The sequence below is a fragment of the Psammomys obesus genome, unplaced genomic scaffold (genome assembly GCF_907164565.1).
Source record: "Psammomys obesus unplaced genomic scaffold, mPsaObe1.curated_primary_1811, whole genome shotgun sequence".
NCBI classification, from domain to species: Eukaryota; Metazoa; Chordata; class Mammalia; order Rodentia; family Muridae; genus Psammomys; species Psammomys obesus.
Genome location: NW_026585504.1, coordinates 25,748,009 through 25,769,821, shown reverse-complemented (window position 1 = coordinate 25,769,821; position 21,813 = coordinate 25,748,009). Strand labels below are relative to the sequence as shown.

The 21,813-nt window shown below is 37.4% G+C and overlaps 1 protein-coding gene across 1 annotated transcript in view; it reads right to left on the bottom strand.

The window, feature by feature from the left end:
- Positions 1 to 21,813, bottom strand: part of Mettl15 (methyltransferase 15, mitochondrial 12S rRNA N4-cytidine) — a 187,268-nt gene that overhangs the window by 33,519 nt on the left and 131,936 nt on the right. The window contains exons 5-6 of the mRNA XM_055599252.1: positions 6,159 to 6,350; positions 2,234 to 2,412 (exon numbers count right to left, since the gene is read on the bottom strand). Of these exons, the coding sequence (XP_055455227.1) occupies positions 2,234 to 2,412; positions 6,159 to 6,350 (371 nt within the window). The remainder of the gene's footprint in view (positions 1 to 2,233; positions 2,413 to 6,158; positions 6,351 to 21,813) is intronic.

Sequence of the window (21,813 nt, the reverse complement as noted above, 5' to 3'; positions counted from 1 at the left end):
TTTCTTTCTTTCTTTCTTTCTTTCTTTCTTTCTTTCTTTCTTTCTTTTCTTATTTTTCGTTTTCCTTTTTCTTCTTCTTTTTTTTTTTTGGCTAAGTCCTCCAGCTTTGGTGTCTGGGTAATAATGGTTTCATAAAATGAGCTTGGTGGAGAGTTAGTTAATTTTTCAAAGGTTTTATAAAATTTAGCAAAGAATACATATACTAAATACATAGCTGTTTTAGTTGGAAATCTCCCACCCCATTGCTTGCTATAGATATACGAAGCTTTCTATTTTTTCAGTTCAATTCTAGTAGGTCATAGTTTTCTGAAATTTTCTGAAATACCATGTCTTCCCCTATTTCAAAATATCCTATTGTCATCGATAAAGTTGTATTTCTATTGACTGATATTGAAGGCATAAAAGCAGACTCTGAGAACTCAATGTTTTAGTGCCATTCACAATTTTCTTCCTCGCCCATATGTCAATATTCTCACTTTTCCTTCATTGTTGATATAGCGCTAATACATTCTTAACATCATAACATCATAACACTCTGAGAAATACTTACATTGTTTCTGTGGTATATGTTCACAACAATTCTATCTAATACAAGACTGGTATTTCCCCAAGTTCATAGATTAAGATCCAGAAACAGAACAGCCAACTTAATTTTTTAAAGGTATAGTCCCAGTTATGTTTCAAATTCATGGTCTCCTAAATTTTAATTGATACTAACTGTCCTTAATTAGACTGCCGCCTTGAGCAAACCACTGGTCCTCTTTAAAACTGTTTTCACAAGTTACTGGATAAAGGCTTTTAACAGAAAAATCCCTAGAGTGCTCGTTAGGTGCAAGCCCTCATATCAGTATGAGACAAAATGTGTTTTCTTATGAATCAATAATATGATTTCTCACAGAAAACGGCATGCAGTGCTACTTAAAGACAGCAAGGACAAGTAGCGTTGCCTGGTGAGTAAAGAATGAGAAGGACAGAGTATGTATGAAGAAGGTGAATCTACCACCTGCAAACATGTTAGCATAAACACTTTCGGTGTGGAGGAAATTATAAAATACTGTATGTTTAGAAAACCGACAGGAATTCTGCTCCAACTAAACTAAAAGATATTACATTGAATAGGACCTGACAAATGAAGCTTAAATAATTAAAGACTTAGTCAATTTGTTATATTTTGTTATGTTAAATATATTATTTAATTATGCCATAAAACATTGTTACAAGAAAGCTTAATGATTTGAGTGAATTCATAATTAAGTTTTATTTCTCAAACTCTCTCTAGTATTATGATAGCCTTAGCAAGTATTGGATGCTTTCAAAATACTTCACAAATATCGCTCTTATTTATTGCTTATGCAATTTAATAAAAACAATGAAAACGATCTTAATATATTTTTGGTATATAAAAATGATTCAGTGTTTCTGTTGGTCCAACAAGATGAATAATTTACCACTGTAATTCTGTTAAATAACTGCAGGAGTTGCATTTTTACTTTGAGAAACTTTCATCAAAACATAGCTGTAAAACAGCTTTGGCTCGAAATGGAAAGAGCATAATAAAGCGCCTCCTAGCTAGATCTTGGTTCAAGAGGTTTATGGTGGTAAACAGCAGAAAAGATGAAATGTTTCAATAAGTCCCTTAGGCTGATTTAGTTAGAATCCACAAAGCAGAATAACCTATACATCACATACCCTTTGTTAGATGATTATTTAGAATAAATGTATGACTCACTGAGTTTTATTTTAACAGTCGGGCAATGCAACTCACCTTTTTCTTGAAATATGAAAATGTAGAAATATTAACCTATCAGAGGTAATGTCAAACTTCACACAGGATGCTTATTAACCACTTGTGTCAGACCAAGATATCATTAAATCGCCACTCCATGTTTCACCTTGGTCGGCACAAATGATAAATTACCATGTATGAAATTTCTATTCTATTAATCAACCACTTACGGCAAATAAATTTTTAAAATGTGTGTGTTGTTAGACTTGTTGTTGTAAGAAAGCTTGAAAAAAAAAAAAACAAACTCCAAACCCTGACATTTGAGAAGGATATGAACGACTTTGTTCTGAATGATTTCACATACAAATGAATCCCTCTGGGAGCCAGGCATGAAGGGATACACACACACACACACACACACACACACACACACACCCCAATCTATATGGAACACATACTAGTTTAATTTTTTTACTCTTAGATATTCACGAGAATTAACGAGGGTACCTGCAACAATGCTGGCAAGCTGCTGGGTTCTAGAGATAGGGTATATGCTGCGTGCTTGAATGATTGCAGAAGCAATTTTCTTGGCGTGCTTCTCCTCTCCATATGCTCTTAGGATGGATGCAAGTGCTTGTTGATCTAAAGCATTCACAACATCAGCAGCAGTGGGCATGTCAGGGTACCTGCACGCAAAAAGAGCCAATCAATTTATGGACACCATTTTCATTGAGAGATTTCTGGCATTCACAACACACTGCCTAGATGAAATTCTAAAACTGACTGAAATATCACACACAAAAGGGAGTTTCTGTTTTACACTGTAATCATTATGGCAAGATGAACCTGGAACATTCCCTGAAATCAAGGTAATGGCAAGTTAAAGTTATTTTGTTAACCTTTAACTTTCATCCATGGAAGTTAATATTGATCCTGTAGGTTCTCTGAAAATAAAACAATAGAAGAAAGTTTAACAGATTTAACATGCTTAAAATTCAAGTAACTGATTATATTACTCCTATTCTTTTCTTTAGAATGGGTGATGATGCAGTGTTGACAGATGATAGCTGACCAAGCCTAACTGCTGTGGAGAAAATTAATCTGTGCCTCCAAAGAACCTACAAGTGGAACTAAAAACATCCAACAAAGAAAATCTACATAGGAAGATCCTAGGCATTTTCCGCACACACTAGCTAAAAAGACCTAATGTTAACCGTGCATTCTTTGGTATTTGACATTAGTGCAGTCAATAGTGGTAAAGGCAATGATGGATTAAATCCTCAAAATAAACTGTATTGATTGAACAAGTCAAGTGAGGGGCAAAAAGAAAGTCCAAGTTCTGACCACATAGACTAAGTTGTACTAGTAGAAAATAGCACTTACTGTCAGATCACTCTAGTTTATTTCCATTTAGAGAAGTGGGTCAAAGCATTCTAACTGATGAGCTAGCCATGACTCGGTTTATTAGGAACATCTGCCAGTAGTACACTTACTACACCCACATAAATATGTTGGGTTATTAGTTTCATACTGTGAATAGCTATGAATTCCAAAGATACAGGAGCAGTAAGACCTGACGTTTAAGCCAGAGTGAGGCTGCAAAAACGCTCTTTGAAAATTATTACCATGTTAACATGCTTGTGCATTTAGCAGAAATTTTTTTCGTCCTTGGTATGTACTCCCATTTTGCTTGTCTGTTTGCCTTTCAAGTCTGTCTCTGAAATTCTCTCTCTCCCTCTTTCTGTCTCCTCCTCCCACCCCCATCTCTGTTTTAGAGAGTAGGAAAAAATCCTATTCTACATATGATGTGTTTCTTTTTGTTTTAACTTATTTTATTCATGTATATGTTGAATTAAAACAGACTATAATTACACCATCCCACGTTTTCTCCCTCCATTCTCTCCCCTCCCTTTAAAGAGACATCCTCTTTTTGTTTTCATTATTGTTATTCCTGCACCAATGAATGTCTTAGATGGTAGCCCTAACTTTCCTCTCAGTGGGTTGCTTTTAGTGCTTACAAAATAAAGTCCCTTTTTAAAAGATTGCATTGATTTATATAAGAATTACAGCCTTGTTACATTGGAGAAAGTTTAAATGCATTAGACTCTCGATTTTAATCTGGGAAATGAAAATAATAATGCTTACCTCTATCAGAATTCTTGGTAGAGAAGGCCTACATGAAACAGTAAATACAGATGATATAATGACTGGAAAATAAACGTTCTTGTCCTTCAGACCCTTCCCATTCATATAGCTGCCAGTCAGAATTTTGATCAGAAAAGACAAAAATCCCTGACAGAGCTTACCTACCTTTGAATTCAGTTACTCAAGCCAGTCACCATGGGGATAACACTGGTTAATGATGGCAAATTTAGACCCTTAGCACTATTAAGACAATTAAAAGACAGTACGAATGGATTTTTCATGATAACTTTCTATTTTTAAATAATAAAATTAAAATAGCATTTTGATCAAATGGTATTCAATGGACACCAGGTATAATTTTATTTTACTTTTACATTAATACAAAATAGTTGTGTAGATGTTTCCACAAGGCTAGAGGACAAAAGAAACATTATTCTGGGGGGGGGGGGTTTAGCAGACCAGAAATCTGATTTAGACAGATATTAATATAAACTTCTCTAATAAAAGACAATGTTTCCCCTTGTCAGTCCAAAGATTTCACTGACTTACTTGACTAAACTCACATGCTAAAGTTTTAACTTGAGTGCCAATTTATTATCTCCCAACAAAGACTGTTAACAGAAACAGAATTAGCCTTTCAAGTTCTTGAGGCTTGGAATGCCTCACTACTACATGAGAACAAACTATAATCTAAAAGCAGTGGTCTCTGAAACTGGAGTTAGCATAGAATTAAGATTCCAGTGCCAAATGACTCTTGTATGTATCTTTATCACAGAGATACATCACTCTCTGGGGTCTGAAAGACCACATGTGTCTTTGTGTGGTGTACATATAGATATGCATTTTTTTTTGCCTTGGCCTACTTTCTATTTGTTTCTGCATTGTATATCTTTGCATGTCTGAGTTTTATTTCCCTATATATTCAAGTGAATTTATTTCTCAATTCTGAATACTTCATATAGATGATAGTCCATATCATCTACCTGGAAAATCTTCAACATAAATATAATTTTGAAATAATTTATTGATTTAAGGGCTTAATTCTCAGGAACAATCTTATTTTGAAGTTCTTGAAGAGACACGATGGATGGAGATTTACAAATTAAAATTTGCCCAAGAAGCTTTTACATTAAGAACATGGCAATTCACTAATATGAATTAGAAGCTTTGTTCACTGTATGATAGAAAACTTCTTCCATAGCAAAACACAGAAAGAGTATAAATATATTTAATATTTTATTTCTATAAAACCACCTTAAATCTCTAAAGTTGAGAATATCTGACCTTTACTATTAGTCACTGGTTGTTAAAATTTTTATTATTTTATTTTATGATGATATTCTTTGTTCTATAAATGCCAAGGATGCAAAAATAAGAAGGCATAGGATTCCGAAATGATAGGATTCTAGTAAATATCACAATGTAAGATAACCAGTCAAATCATCTAACAAGGGAAGAGAGTATATATGACTTGTATTTACCTCAGGAAAAATTGTAGCTTGATACAATGTACACAATAAAAGCAAGTGAAGCTTCTAGCTTGGTATCACTGGTAGGCTAAGGTGTAAGAATCAAGTTAAGCTTTTTGAATTAATGCATAAAACAGAAATTTTCCTATTTTCTCCTACAGCGCAACACAGTGCCATTAAATGGATTGTGTGTCTATTTGAATTGAATGGCAAATACATATTAATATTTCTATGGTACTGAAGACTGAAGCGGTGTCATAGGGGAAATTTCTGTATACAGGGGTATGAATATGTAATGATGTGGTGCCATACATTGCAGAGCTTCTGAAGAAGGTTCAACTAGGATGACTACTGAAGAGGTGGGATAGAAGTATAATTGTCCATCACTGAGAGCCTACCAGAGTTTTCTGCAGCATTATGAAATAGTATCAGTTAAATACAGCTTCTGTTCTCATACAGACATGGCTGTGCATGCACAAAAATGAAGCTCTTGTACCAGCATCTGTATCTACTTTTTCACGTTACTACTGAAAAGCCACGTGTTATCAGTAAAAAAAAAAAAAAAAAAGAAAAAAATCACCCATTCTGAATACTTCCTCCCTATTTTCTGTAAAAGATTTCCCTTTTAGCATTCTAAAGCTAAAGGAATGCTGAAGTCTATAATGAGTACCAAACAGAGCTGATTTGCTATGTATGGGCAGTGCTGGATGTGGGAGTATATTAGGAACTTTCCAGTCTTCAAGGAAATTAAATTCAGAATGTTATTAAGAAATTGATTTTCTTGTGGTAAGAAGAAAATCAACTTTTTCAGTACTCACCTGTCTCCATCCATCCTCATGTCCAAGGGGCCATCCTTCCGAAGGGAGAAACCTCGCTCAGGAGCATCAAGTTGCATGGAGGAACACCCCAGGTCCAAAAGAACTCCATCAATAGTCCCTGGCTGCACTCCAGCTTTCATTAGCAAAGCCTCTGCCTGGCTGAATTGGCCCAACATAGCCTGGATCTGTTTCCTGTGAGTAAATCGAAGAGATAGAGATAGTAGGTTATACTCGTCTTTCTTCAAGTCTCTGACCAATGGAAGTGTGGGCACATTTTATCATTGTTTTACCAAAATTAAATATACTAAGTGTAAAGTACTTGCTTAGCATTATATGTATAAGAATGTATATATCTACCAACCAGAAATATTCCTTTATCAGACAAGGCTTTTCATTCATTTTTCTAAAACTTCCTTAATTTATGAGTAAGAAAAAGTAGTATATGATATTCTTTTACTAGGATAAACATAAAAAACTGTATACCCAAAGAAGCTAAGCAAGAAGGAGGACCCTGGGTAAGATGATCAATCCTGATTCAGAAAGGCAAAGGGGATGGACATCAGAAGAGTGGGAAACCAAGGAACAGGACAGGAGCCTACCACAGAGGGCTTCTGAAAGACTCTACCCTGCAGAGTATCGAAGCAGATGCTGAGACTCATAGCCAAACTTTGGGCAGAGTGCAGGAACTCTTATGAAGGAAGGGGGAGACAGAAAGACCTGTAGGGGACATGAGCTCCACAAGGAGAGCAACAGAACCAAAATATCTGGGCACAGGGGTCTTTTCTGAGACTGATACTCCAACCAAAGACCATTCATGGATATAATCTAGAACCCCTGCTCAGATGTAGCCCATGGCAGCTCAGTGTCCAAGTGTGTTCCCTAGTCAGGTGAACAGGGGCTGTATCTGACATGGACTCAGTGGCTGGCTCTTTGATCACCCCCCACCCCACCAAGGGGTCCAGCCTTATCAGGCCACAGAGGAAGACAATGCAGCCAGTCCTAATGAGACCTGATAGGCTAGGGTCAGATAGAAGAGAAGGAGGACCTAATCTATTAGTGGACTGGAGGAGAGTCATGGAAGGAGATGAGCGAGAGAGGGTGGTATTGGGAGGGCATGAGGAAGGGGCTACAGCTGGCACACAAAGTGAATAAATTGTGATGAATAAAAATAAATTAAAAAAGAATTATTTAACATCAAAGGCAATTCCAATGCAATAGGCATAAAAACAAAAATAACATAAATAAAATGTGCATATATATCACGAATGCTACTTAGTCATAAAAAGGAACAAAATCCAGTTATATGTGCAACAATGAAGATGGAACTGGAGATCATTATGCAAAATGAATTAAGAATGCCCAAAAAGACAAATACTACATAATCCACTCATAAGCAAAATATATGCAAAATAAAAATAAAAATAAAAATCCACTTATAAGCAAAATATATTAATATTCATCTCAAAAAAGTTGAGTGTGGGATGACATTTTCAGAGATGAAAAAAGTCGAGGAAAGAAGAAAATGAAAAGGTTAATCAATGGACAGTAAAGTATAGTTTAAGAGAAGATAATTTTCAATGTGCTACTGTACCCCAATTTGAACATTGCATAATGTAAACATGTATTCCATACTTCCCCATTTACATGTACAGATTTTATGTACCTGTTAAAATAAATGTAATTAAAAGAAAAGAATTAAGATAAAAAGACAAGCTCAATATATTCACTACATTTGTTTCGTTGCTATGCATGTTGATCCTGTAGTTAGGTTAAGGGTGTTTCACAGCTACATACTTGAGGATGAAAATAAGGACAAGACTAAATGACTCCTGAAGAAGCACTATTTCAGCTCCAGCAAGAATTTCAAACTGTGTATGAAGCACTCAGAATCAACAGGCAGTAAGACGTGTGGATCACCACGTTGCTATTCCAATTTTCCTTCCTATACAAAGTGAACTGCTCCCCTTAGGTTTCTTCAGAGGCTATAAGGCAACTAAAATTCATTTTGGAAGGGGAATGAATAAAGAGAAATTGGGCATCACTCTAAAGCATTCCTTCTCTCTTCTGAATGTGAATGAGCTTGTGTTTTAGCAACAACAGTAGTCAGTTCAGTGTCCAAGTGTGTTCCCTAGTAAGGGGAACAGGGACCATCTCTTATATGAACTTAGTAGCTAGCTCTTTGATCACCTCCACCTGAAGGGGCCCAGCCTTAGCAGGCCACAGAGGAAGATAATGCAGACAGTCCTGATGAGACCTGAAAGGCTAGGGTCAGATGGAAGGGGAGGAGGACCTAGCCTAAGAGTGGACTGGGGGAGGGGTATGGGAGAAGATGAGGCATTTAGGGCACTTATTTATGTCTTATGTCATTTAAGGGGAAACTCGCAGATCATTGGTAGTTTTTCCTCAAATCTGAAAAAGTAATTTTTCAATTACATGCCAAATATTTACTGAATTTTTTGTTGCTATTATATTTTGTTGTTGCTATTATGCTATTTGTAGAATATAGAAAGGGGAAAGAAAGACTAGTAAGCTATGTTGCTTAAGTTAACAGCTGAGAGGAAAAGATATAATTTACAGAGCAATCTGGCAGGAAATGATGACAGAGAGATAAATAAAAGCCCTCCTGGTTTTTTAGAAAGTACAAATGCTAATAAAATAATATTGGAAAACCAAAACAATACAATTTTAGGATTGGAAGACATTTCACTAATTATTTATGGCAATAACTCATATTTGAATTTTTCCTAAGCTAACATCGTGAAAGGGAACTGAAAAGGGGAAGAGTTCTGTTTTAAACACCTTTTGATCGCAGTATCAGGCTATAGAGATAGTCAAACATCCAATTATTATCACTGGCTATGGAGGAGACTGAAAAGACTCAATTAATTACATCAATTCACAACTTTGTGGATAAGGAAACAAAATCCAAGAACACATGGGAGTTCACTCAGGAGCGAAATGAACAAGGATGTGGGAAGAAGACCGTAGGTTGTCAAAAGGTGCCTCCTCCTTGCTCCAGCAGGATGAGATTGGCTTGTATGAACAACTGCACAAAACCACAGGGGAGCTGAACCTACTGCTCAAGTAGAAGCAGAAATAGAGCCTGAGAGATCCCTTTGCAAAGAAGAGATATTCAACTAGGGATTCTTACTTGCAAGAACGCAGTAGAGAGGGAAATTTGTGGCTGGGACATTTAAGGAAACAATTGTTTTATATACAGTAAAATATCCATTATGGATCTTTACGTAAGAAACAATATACATGTATATGTATACATACAGACATCAATATGATTAATTCAAATCCTAAATACTTTGTTTCTCAGGGGAATCCCGATGCTATCATATCTCAACTACCATTCAATGCTTAACATAATTGTAGAATAAAATTATGCCTATTATCTACTGAGTGTCATGTGAGCAAAATATTGTTTTATATGTTATTTACACCAGCTGTCAGGGAAAGTATATTGAAATGCAATCTACAGTAAGCATTCGTTATCTAATTCATATTTGAGTGTTACTCTTAGTATTGCTATTACCAATAGAGGAACAAAGAGAGAAATATCACTTCAGACCCTAAAAGACATCAACTATATCACAAAAGGAAACATTTAACAATGTTTTATGCTAGTAAATTAGAGACTCACATAGATAAAATAAAAATTTTCTCAAGAAATGATAACATTAAATCTGACATAAGAAATGTATTATATAGTCTTAAAAATCACTCAAAATTTAATCTGTAATTATAAAGTCTCCCACAGAGAAAAAGACACGCACAGGTGGCTCCACCATGTAGTCTGACAAATACTTAAATATTTGAATATTTAAGTAATGCCAATATTATGTAAGCAAAATAATACTGATATTATAATATAATCTTCAAAAAATGAAAAGAGACAGCACTTCCGACTCAGTCCACAAAACAAGCATACTGGATGAGGTGGGGGAATGTGGATTGCGAGGATCAAGAGTTAAGGACTGGGGAAAATAAGTAGATAGTTTGAAAGAGAAGGGGGCGGTGAAACAGAAGGATCAAGTGGGGATGGGAAGGAAAGAGGGGGATGAGTGAGGGACTATGGGAAAGACAGCTAAATGAAGAGCCATTTGAGGAGTACTATGGAGACCTAATACACAGAAGCTCCCTGAAATATATGCATGTATGAAGACAACCTAAATGAAATTGCCAAATAACTTGTGGGAACCAAGTCCCTACTTTCAATTTCTTGTCATAAAATGCAGCTTCCAGTACTGATATGCGGTTACATCTAATTGAGTTGTTGGCTGGAGAGATTCCATAGGAATCCTAAAACAATTCTGACTGTTGTCAAGACTGTAATTGCTCTCTATACGCTGATGTCAAGGACTCACTGCTGAAGACACCATCTGCACAACTCAGTGAGCATGGAGAAGTCAAGCTGGTGCCACATACGGCCTTCAAACTACCATGCTAGCATCTTTGTTATAAGACGGTACTCTGTACTCTAGAAAAAAAACAACTCAGCCACAAAAGCTTTGGTCTATAATGCTCTTCTATCTGCAAGATATGCTTGGGCAATGGTGCAAAGCTCGGGGGAATAACCAAGCAAAATCTGATCCAAATGAAGTCCAACTTGGTGAGTGAGACTGTACCCAACACTGCTTGGGTGACAAATAACCAGAGACTATACCCGGGACATAGGATAAACACAGGTATTACTGTTTTCCTAAAATAATGCAGCAATAAATGACTCCTAATGACATTCTGCTATACATAAAGATCAGTGCCTTCTTCCTCAGAGAAGCCTCCTCCTGCAGCAGAGGGGAACAAATGCAAAAAACCAAAGCCTGACATTATGCAGAGTGTGAAAAACCTTGGAACACTCAGGCTTATATGGGATGTCTCCACCAAATCTTTCCGATCAAGGCTCAGAGAACTCTGCAGAAGAGGAGGCAGAAAGAGTGTGAGAGCCAGAGGAGATGGAGGATACCGAGAAGACAAAGCTTTCTAAATCAACATGCTCAACACATATATGAACACACAGACACTGAGGCAGCATGCATAGGTCCTGTACAGGTTCACACCAGGTCTTTTGTTCATTTATGATGGCTTCGAGTTCAGTGTTTTTTATGGTATTTCAGCTTATGAGAACCTGTGGTATTCTGTTTATTTTGCCTTCTCTAGGGCTTTTTCTGTTTATTTGTTTTGTACAAGTCTGATGTGTTAGTTTTTATTTTATTTTATTATTGTCCCTTAGAAACCTGTTATTTTCTTTTTTAAAATTAATTATTTTTTTTATAAATGTTTATTCACTTTGTATCCCAGCTGCAGCCCCCTTCCTCATCCCCTCCCAATCCTATCCTCCCTCCCTCTTCTCCTCCCATTCCCCACCCCAAGTCTACTGATAGGGTTGGTCCTCCTCCCCTTCCCTCTGACACTAGCCTATCAGGTCTCATCAGGACTGGCTGCTTTGTCTTCCCTGTTCTTTTCTAATAAGAGAAAGGGAATGGGTCCTGATAAAAAGGGAGGTGATGAGGAACTGGAAGAAACAGATGAAAGGGAAACCACATCAAGATATATTATGTGAGAAAAAAAAATCTATTGTCAACAAAAGAAAAAAATTAACTATCTTAAAAGCAAAACAAAACAAAACAAAAACTTAAAAACGGCAATGTTACAAAGGCCAGTTTATCCAATGGACAAAATAACAAGAATCCAAGCAGATCAAATTAAGATAAATATATACAAACAATGATCTTTCTATGCTGAGTATAGCTGGAGAAGGCCTTTTCAGTTGCCTTAAGATAGGAGGGTCTTAGTGAAGGTTACTAAAGCTGTGCATGTATACAAACAATACATATACACATAGAAATTTTTATAGAGAACTGTATTTAATTTTTATATGTGACTGCTCTGGGGTTCATTTTGCATAACATTTTTAGGAGATAGATATCTCTTTCTTTATTGTTATGTGTACGGGTGTCATGTCTGTATGTAGCTTTGTATACACTGTGCCTGGTAGTCATGGAGGCCAGTAGAGGGGGATTAGACACCTTGAAATTGAAGTGTCATATAACTATAAAACTTTACGTGGTGTTAACCTCAGTCCTCTGGAAGAACTGTCAGTTTTGTTAACTGATGAGTCATCTCTCTAGCCCTTAGATATCTGATTCCAAAAGAAATACTAAATAAAAATATAATCTTCTATAATATGTAGCCCAGAGGTCTCTTTAACATGACCTCACAAATGAAAGTTTATTTACTTAAAAAGCATTAGTTCTATAGAGTTTCCTACAATGAACTTTGCTTATAGTCACCCCCAACCATTTTCTGATTTCCTCTGTTCTCCCTGCCAACCCAACACTGTGTCATTTTCCTTTCCTTTAAATTCTTCAGTACCAATTACTAGGGAATAAATTAGAAAGTCAGCAAGAAATAAAAGACATTTTCTTTGATATAACTGCATTCTCCCTTGGTTTCTTTGGTATCTTACTTGACTCTTAATAAGACATTTAGACCCTGAACTCATAATTTTGACATAAAAGTGCTCATTTCCTCTGTGTTGATATCACATTTAATGCCTTGGATTGATGCCTTCCTGCTAGTGGGCTAAAGCAACATAAGGGTTTATCTGGCCAACAGTGTGAGAGTACAGTGTATCACCGTAGGGCAGGAGAGGCTGTCAGACTGGCTGGAACAGTGGAGGCCGTAATCACAAGGCACAAGTCCCAGTTAGTTCAGTCTGCAAAGTCAGATTGATGCTGAGCTCTTTGGGCTCTCCTGCTTCTTTTTTGCCTTTTTGTGTAGCTCAGGACCCCACTGTATTCGGCAGCATTACTGACATTCAAAGTGAGTTTTCCTCAATTAAACTCCTCTGGAAATGCCCTAACTGAAAAGTGGAGAGGTACATCCCTAGATGATACCAAACTCAGTCATCTTGACAATGAAGATAAATCAATTCAAGTCCATAGTTGTCAACCTAATAACTAAACACATCTCTTTAAAACCATCACATTCCATGTCTGGTCCTCAAAGGCAGATGTTCCTCTTTTAATGCACAGCATACTCAGTCCAATTTGGAAAGTCCCTACAGTCCACGGTTTTAACAGTTTTCAAAAGCCTAAAGTCAAAGGTCTCTTCTGAAACTCATTGCAATCTCTTAACTGAGAGTCTGTATGAGTTAAAAAGAAAAAAAGAAAAGCCAACAGTACATACTTGCAATATACAATAGTACACAGTAACATTCCTATTCACAAATGAAGGGATGGGAGGGCAGTAAGGGAAGAGCAGACTCAGACTCTGACAGGCAAACACTAACAGTTAGGCCATGTCTAGTACCTGGGGCCTGTGGTAGCAGCATCTGGGGTATGTGAAATCACTACCTCTCTAGTTCTGACACGTACATTACAAAGAGTCTCTCTTGAGCCAGTTCCTTGCTGTGCTTACTACTTCCGTAGACAACTTTCCATGATTCTGGCACCTTCAACATCCTGATGTCTATATTACAACTTATATGGCATCATGCAATGGCTTCCTGGTGCCTCTCTCAAGAGAATCCGACTCAGTCATACATCAACAAGCCTAAGCACATTTCTAGACTCTTCGGAACAAGCTTTCATGACCACACATAATTCTTGCATTTTGCGTGCCTGGAAAACAAACACACACCATGGAGATACTGACAAGTTCTGACACCCATTCAACATGTAGTCTGTCTCTTTTGTGTCACAGCTGACATAATTTTTGTACACTTTGCTTGATGAACCTGGGTTTTAGAGGAGGGAACCTGTTCAGCAATATTTTCAATCAGGCTTTCTTTTCAAATCCATTTGCATTTATAAAAGTTGGAGCCTTCAATAAGTCTTGTCCTTAAGTACTTTTACAATATGTTCTCTCAGTGAAGAGCCTGAGATTTCTTTTTTATGATGCTAAAACCTTTACTATTACAGCTGCTTTGTGTGTACCCATTGAATCTGCAAATTTAAGTCCACTCACAGTTCATTCCTTACACTGCATACTTTTCACATGTTTTTTTAAATCATTTTTTAAATAGTAGAGTGGACTAATTTCATCAAATAACAACCACATCTCAGACTGGATGTCTTACAGTCTTGAAATTTCCTACAGCAATTACCTGAGTCCGTTAGTTTTGAATTCAGCTCCATTTAACATTTTGCATGTGGGAGAAGACATCCAGGAGTGCTGTCTTCATGTGACACAAAACTGCCTCTAATCTAATTCCTGACACTGATCTTATTCCCTGAATACTTAAGAACACCGTCATCCCTGCTGGCTACTTGGTTTTTGACACTCCCACTAGAGTACCTCATTAAAACCTGCTTATAAGAGTTGGAGGGATATTCCAACGGAAATCCCAAACTTTTCCCATATTTCACCCATAAAGCTTAATAAAGGCCAACAGATGATTGGTCACTTTTATCTCAGTAATGGCTTTGTCTTCTGTGTGGTTTTTTCTTTGTTTGTTTGTCTGTTTTCTTACTTTAGTTTTCTCACAGCTGTAACATGATACCGTAACAAAAGCAACTAACACAGGATTTATTTTGTGGACAGTTTCTGAATATAGTCTATAATTTTGGGGAAGGCATGACAACACAATGAATTCTAGGTGTGGGGGCCAGAGCAAAAGCAGCTGGTCACATTCTATGCATCGTCAGGAAGCAGAAGCAGAGAGACACGTGTGTTAGTGCTGTTCCGTCTCCTCTGAACCCTCTCTCCATTTTTATTCAGGCCACAAGATGATGTCCTACACGCTCAGGGTGGGTCTTCCCTCCTTAGTTTACTATCTATAGAAAATTCCTCAAAGATACACCTAATGGTGTGTCTCCTCGGTGACTTTCATTCTAGTCAGGTTGACACTGAAGATTAACTAGCAAAGGGCTGCCCCACTCCAATGGTTGGTTATAATTTCTTATTTTAGCAACTCTTGAGCTTACAGGGGCTCATTCTGCACTTGGTACACAATATTCCAAGAAACTGCTTAAGATTCCATATGTATCTAAGTGCTTCTGCTACTCCTACATAAATCATAAATCCTTTAAGGTCCTATTGACCATCTCATAAACCACAGATATATTTATTTATTTATGCACACACATACAATATCACTTGAAGCATATTGATTGTTAAATGAAAAATGCTTTTTCTTTGTTATTATTATTATTTACAATTTATTCATTTTGTATCCCAGTTGTAGACTCCACCCTCATCTCCTCTCATTCTCACCTTCTCTCCTTCTTCCTCCCCTATCCACAGATAAGTGAAGTCCTCCTCCCCTACTGTTTCACCCTACCTAGCCTAACAGGTACTATCAGGACTGCCTGGATCCTCTTTCTCTGTGGCCTGGCTAGTCTGCCCCACCAAGGAGAAGTGATCAAGGAGCAGGCAACCAACTTCATGTCAGAGACTGTCTCTTCTCCCTTACTAGGGAACCCATATGGAGACTGAGCTTTCTATAGGCTACATTTGACCAGGCAGTCTAGGTCCTCTCTATTTCCGGGCTTTGGTTGATGCATCAATCTTTGCAATCCCTCTGCTTCCCCCCTACTTTGGTTGGTCTTCTTGTGGGGTGCCTGTTCCCACTAGATCTTTCTAAAGCCCCCTTCTTCCATAAGACTCCCTGTGCTCAGTCCAAAGTTTGCTATGGATCTCTATATCTGCTTCGATTCCCTGCTGTGTAGAGTCTTTCAGAAGGCCTATGTGGTAGGCTCCTGTCGTGTTCCCTCTCGTCTACCACTTCTAGCGTCTATCCTGTTTTTCCTTCTGAATGAGAATGAAACATATTCCTTGGGGTCCTCCTTGTTGTTTAGCTTCTTTAGGTAGTAGATTTTAGTATGTTCATTCTATATTATATGGCTAATATCTACTTATAAGTGAGTATATACCATGTGTGTCTTTCTGCTTCAGGGTAACCTCACTCAAGATGATCTTTTCTAGTTCCATTTATATGCCTGCAAATTTCATGATTTCCTTGTTTTTAATAGCGGAGTAGCATTTCACTGTATAAATGTACCACAATTTCTGTATCCATTCTTCGGTTGAGGGACATGTAAGTTGCTTCCAGATTCTGGCTATTAACATAAAGCTGCTATGAACATAGTTGAGCAAATGTCCTTGTTGTATGGTTGAACATCTTTTGGGTATATACCCAGGAGTGGTGAAAAATGTTTTATATGTGTAAGATGTGTACACTGATGTTTTGTGTACAGATGCATATACATGTTCAAGTTTATGTGCACATGAGTTCTAAAATTGAACTTTGATCTGAGCACTGTATTGACTGTTCCTGTAAGAAAATACCACAACTACAAGCAACTTAAATTAGAGTTACACTCATCTAGATGTTCACAATGGAAAAAAAGGCAGCACTAAATGAGCAGGAAGCTGAGAGATCACATTTCAACTGAACATAAGAATCAGATAGAGGAATTGGAAGTGGGCCAGTCATAAACTCCCCAAACCTGCCATACAGGATCCATGACCAGTAAGATTCCTATAACTCAGGAAAAGACCCCCGTGCTCAGAATTTTGGTTCTGTTGATCTACTCGTGGAGCTCCTGTCCTCTCCAGATCTTATTATTTCCCAATTCTTTCATAAGATTCCAGATACTCCAAACAAGTACCATGCATGGAGATAACTTAGAACCCCACCACAGATGTAGCCCATGGCAGTTCAATGTCCAAGAGGGTCCCATAGTAATGGGGACAGGGACCGTCTCTGACATGAACAGATTGGTCTGCTCTTTGATCACCTTCCCCTGAGGGGGGAGCAGCCTTACCAGGCCATAGAGGAAGACAATCAGCCACTCCTGATGAGACTCCTGATGAGATAGGATAAGAAAGAAGGAAAAGAAGACTCTCCCTATCAGTGGACTTGGGGAGGGGCATGCGTGGAAAAGGGGGAGGAAGGGAGGGATTGGGAGAAGAGGAGGGAGGGAGCTACAGGGGGATACAAAGTAAATAAAGTATAATTAATAAAAAATTTTAAAAAATATATAAAAGATTCCTATAACCTCTCCATCAAGAGGGGACCATGTTGAACACATGACCCTATGGGGACATTTCCCCTCAAACAGCTATAGCCTTTAAAATGGCAGCTAAGTAAAAAAAATAAAAATAAAAATAACACAAACATTTAGACCTTAAATGTTTAAATATGAAAGGAAAATTTATAATGAAAGTCAAACTTTCAAATGAAAAGATTACTGAAAAGCTCAAAATTAGAGCTCATGGAATTTGGACTTTAAAACCAATATACATATTTTTATTCTATTCTGTGTCTACATACTTTCCTATAAAGAACATTTAATTTCTGACCAGGCATGAGGCCCATGTCTGTAACACTAGCAGTTGGGGATGTGAGGCAGGAAAGAAGACTGTCATTCATTCAAGATGACCATAAGCTATTGAGTGAGTCCCAGAGAAGGCTGAGCTATAAGTTAAGACTGACTAAATCTGTCTCTCTCTCTCTTTCAACAAAAATATCAAGTGATTATTTGTTAACAAGACAGATACTCCAAAAAGCGATATAATGTTTTCCTGAAGTTTTAGATTCCATGGCAATGCTGTTCTAAACTACTGGTTAGTAGTACCACAGCCATGCATTCAGAGAAGAAAACAAAGGCATACAAATAATTTCTTGTGTTGGTGGTTCTCATTAGCTTCAAAACTAAGTTTGGGTACTGCAAAATATGTAAGGAGATTATCACAAATACTTAATGGCTTTGATCAAATAAAATAAAAATGCAGATCTTCTGACCTCTTGAATAAAGTTTCTTAAAATTTAAAATAGGCAATATGAGTTCTACTAGGATTTTACTTCTTTATTTTTAAGGTTCAGTGGGAGTAAGACAAATTCATTCCTCTGAAAATACAAATTAAATTATCTTGATGTGTTTCAGAAGAAAATTTGTTTCAGCCACACCATTTTCCAGTGACAGCTCTATGAAAGAGGTTCCTATAAATTATAGTTGCTGAATTTTAGTCTCCTGACTATTGAACATCTTTCCCTATTTTAACAGAATATGTAAATAGATGTGAAAATTAAACCAACCATAAATTTATATCAGAATTATATTATTATGCAAAAGAGGGACCAGTTATTAGGTTGCATGAAGTGTAAAGCAAAGGGTATTATCAAATTCTGGCATTTTGGCAGTGTGGGGAGATTGGGCTTATATTGATCATTATTGTATAGCTTATAAGACAGTACCTATATTACTAACCTTCAGTGTTATAGGGGTCAAAATGAGGATGGCCTCCATAGGCTCATATTTTTGAATACTTGGTCCTTACTTGATGGAACTATTTGGAAAGGCTTAAGGTATGTGACCTTAGTGGTGGAAATGTGTTGATAGGGGTGGGCTTTGAGGTTTTTCAAAGACTTGGGCTATTCCTGTGACTATCTGTGCTTCAAATTTTTAGGTAAGTGTAAGCTCATGGCTTTTCCTTGCTGCCACAACCATGCCTTTGCTTAGCCATCATGGACTCTAATCCTCTGAAATTATAAACCCAAATGAAACACTTTTTTCTTGTGCTTTGATAATGAGGTTTTATCTCAGCAATAAAAAAGTAACTAAGAAAAAAGTTAACTGGAATAGTGAGTTTTTTCAAATTGTGCATAGAATAGTAAATATTAGTAAAGCATAGGCATTCTCTACCACTAAGGAAGTGATATGTAACATATAAAATTAATTATTCAAAGTCTGAAGGCTGTGCATCTAGATTTATACAAATAGAACAGGTAACTAGTTATAACCGGCTTAGTCAAGTGTATACATTTCTTTTAATTTAAGCTCTATATTACATTACAAACAGCCTTGCTGAGAATACTGAAAATATAAAAAGAATTGCATTACTTGGTTTGGTAGTACATAACTACAACTCTAGTTGGAAGACTGAAGCAGGCAAATCACAAATTCCGGTTCAGTAGGAGCTATAAGTCTCTAATTCAAAAAAGCAAAAATAAGGTGGCTGTAATAGCACACACTTTAATTCCAGTTCTTGGGAGGCGGAGGTAGATAGATCTCTGTGAGTTTGAAACCACCGTCATCTACATAGTTCAAGGACAACCAAAACTACATACTAAAACATTACCTTACACCATACCCCCAGAAGCAAAACTAAAAATAAAACCTTTCATTTGTTTTCACAGTCTGATTTATCTCACTTATGACTGTCTACAGCTTCATCCATTTACCTGCAAATTTCATAATTTACTTACCTGAACTGCTAAATAATATTCCATTGTGTAAATCTACCACATTTTCGTTATCTATTTACCAATTTACAGACATTATGCTTTTTCCATCTGGCTATTGTGGATAGAGTATCAATGAATATGGATGACTAGGTATCTCTACAGTAGGTTATAGGGTCATTTAGGTATTGCCCATGAGTGGTATGGCTGGCTCACATGGTAAGATCTATATTCAGATTTGTGGATGTTATCTTTGAATCTTCAGATACTTGTATTTCATTGAGAATACAAACAGGGGACAGGAAATTAGTAAAGGGTCTTGGGGGGAGGGTCTGTCAAAGGAAGGCATATAGAGCACACTGGTGAAATGGGTTAAAGAGGAACAATGGAACAGGAAGGATTAAATTGAGGTGTGAGTGGAAGTCCAGGTAAAGGAGGGAATCTGGGAAGTGATCAATTGACTAAAGACTATTTGAAAAAGTCATATGAAAATCACTACTATAGAAGCTGTCATATTCTTTCTTTTGTACATACACACACTTAAAATTGAACTATAAAGGCATAACAAAACCCCTACTAGACATAAGGAAGTACCTAATCAAAAGCCCAGTCACCCAAATGAATGACCTGTTTTACAGTCATTGGCTAATGAAGACTCTCAATCATTATAGGCTACTCTAATGACAGCTCTGAACTTGAAAATAAAATACCTACTAAGCATCTTTCACAGCGCTGAAAGGTGATATACACAGTACTAGAGGAGAAACACAATGATTAGCTGGATACTACACGTTACAGTCATGACTCACCTGGCAAGAGAGGCCCACTGGTACAATAGTGACAAAAATGTCATGAGAGTAACCGATTACTTTCTGATTGTATGTAAGTCTTTTTCCAGCAGTATTAGTCGGCTAGGGATCTATGGCTAGACAGGTCATAGGTCATAAGCAAAAAACCTGTAAGTATTATTTTGCAAAATAAACACAATATTAAACTAATTCTAAATGACTTATTGTTGTCAATGCATCCCTCAGCCTTCATCAGAAAAGCTTCTACCTTTAGCAGATAGTGATTAACAGAGACCCTTCAACTCACCAAGGCACAAAAAGTCAAACACTGCAGAATTCTCAGGCTTAAATGTAACTTACGTACTGTCCTCCCTTTTGTCCATGCTTCCAAGCTTGGGGATCATTGTAGAAGAAAAGAGTGAGAAAAAGCTAAGAGACAAAGGTAGTAGATGACTACAAGGAAACGGTCTTCCAGACAAAACAAGGCAGTTGCACATATGAACTCATAGTCATTGTGCACAGGACTTATGCAAGCCTGTGTCAGACCAAATCCCAGCATGAGAGAGGTGCTGGGTACATGATCTAACTCCTACTCACAGTGCTACCGGCAACTGGGAGATGGAGAGCTAAGCTTACAAGCCCTTAGTGGAAAGCTACACATCCAAAATTACTTGGACAGCACAATTTAGTCTTGAGGGGGAAAAAAATAAAAACAAAGTTTGGTAAATGGAAATGGTAGTGTGTATCTGGGAAAAGTTGTGGGGGATGCATACGATTAAAATATATTGCATGAATGCACACGTTATATACTCATTCATATAGACATATAATATAGGATAAACCTACTAAAATCTGTACACCTAAACTAAACTAATTGCTAAAATGCTCAATTCCTACCCAGAAAGGCAAAGAGGCTGGACATCAGAAGAAGGAGAAAAGAGGGAACAAGTCAGGACCCTGACACAGAGGACCTCTGAAAAGCTCTGCCCTGCAGACTATCAAATGTAGATACTGAGACTTATGGGCAACCTTTGGGCAGAGTGCAGGAAATCTTAGGAAAGAAGTGGGAAACAGTAAGATCTGGAGAGGACAGGAACTCCATAAGGAGAGCAACAGAACCAAAAAAATCTGAGCACAAGGGTCTTTCCTGAGACTGATATTCCAACCAAGGACTATGCATGCAGATAACCTAAGACCCCTGCACAGTTGTAGCCCATGGCAGTTCAGTATCCAAGTGGGTTCCATTGTGATAGGAACAGGGACTGTCTCTGACATGAACTGATTGGCCTGCTCTTTAATTTCCTCCCCCTGAGGGGGAAGCAGCCTTACCAGGCCACAGAAGAGGACAAGGCAGCCACTCCTGATGAAACCTAATTGACTAGGATCAGAAGGAAGGAAGAGAAGTCCTCCCCTGTCAGTGGACTTGGGGAGGGGCATGCATGCAGAGGGTAAAGGAAGGGAGGGATTGCGATTGGAGGAGGGAGGGAACCACGGGGGGGGGGATACAAAGTGAGAAAAGTATAATTGATAAAGAAAAATAAAATAAAATAATCAAAAAATATATTGCATGAAATTGTTAAAGAACTAATGAAAAATGAGGAGGAAGAGAGAAGGGAAGGAAGGAAGGAAGGAAGGAAGGAAGGAAGGAAGGAAGGAAGGAAGGAAGGAA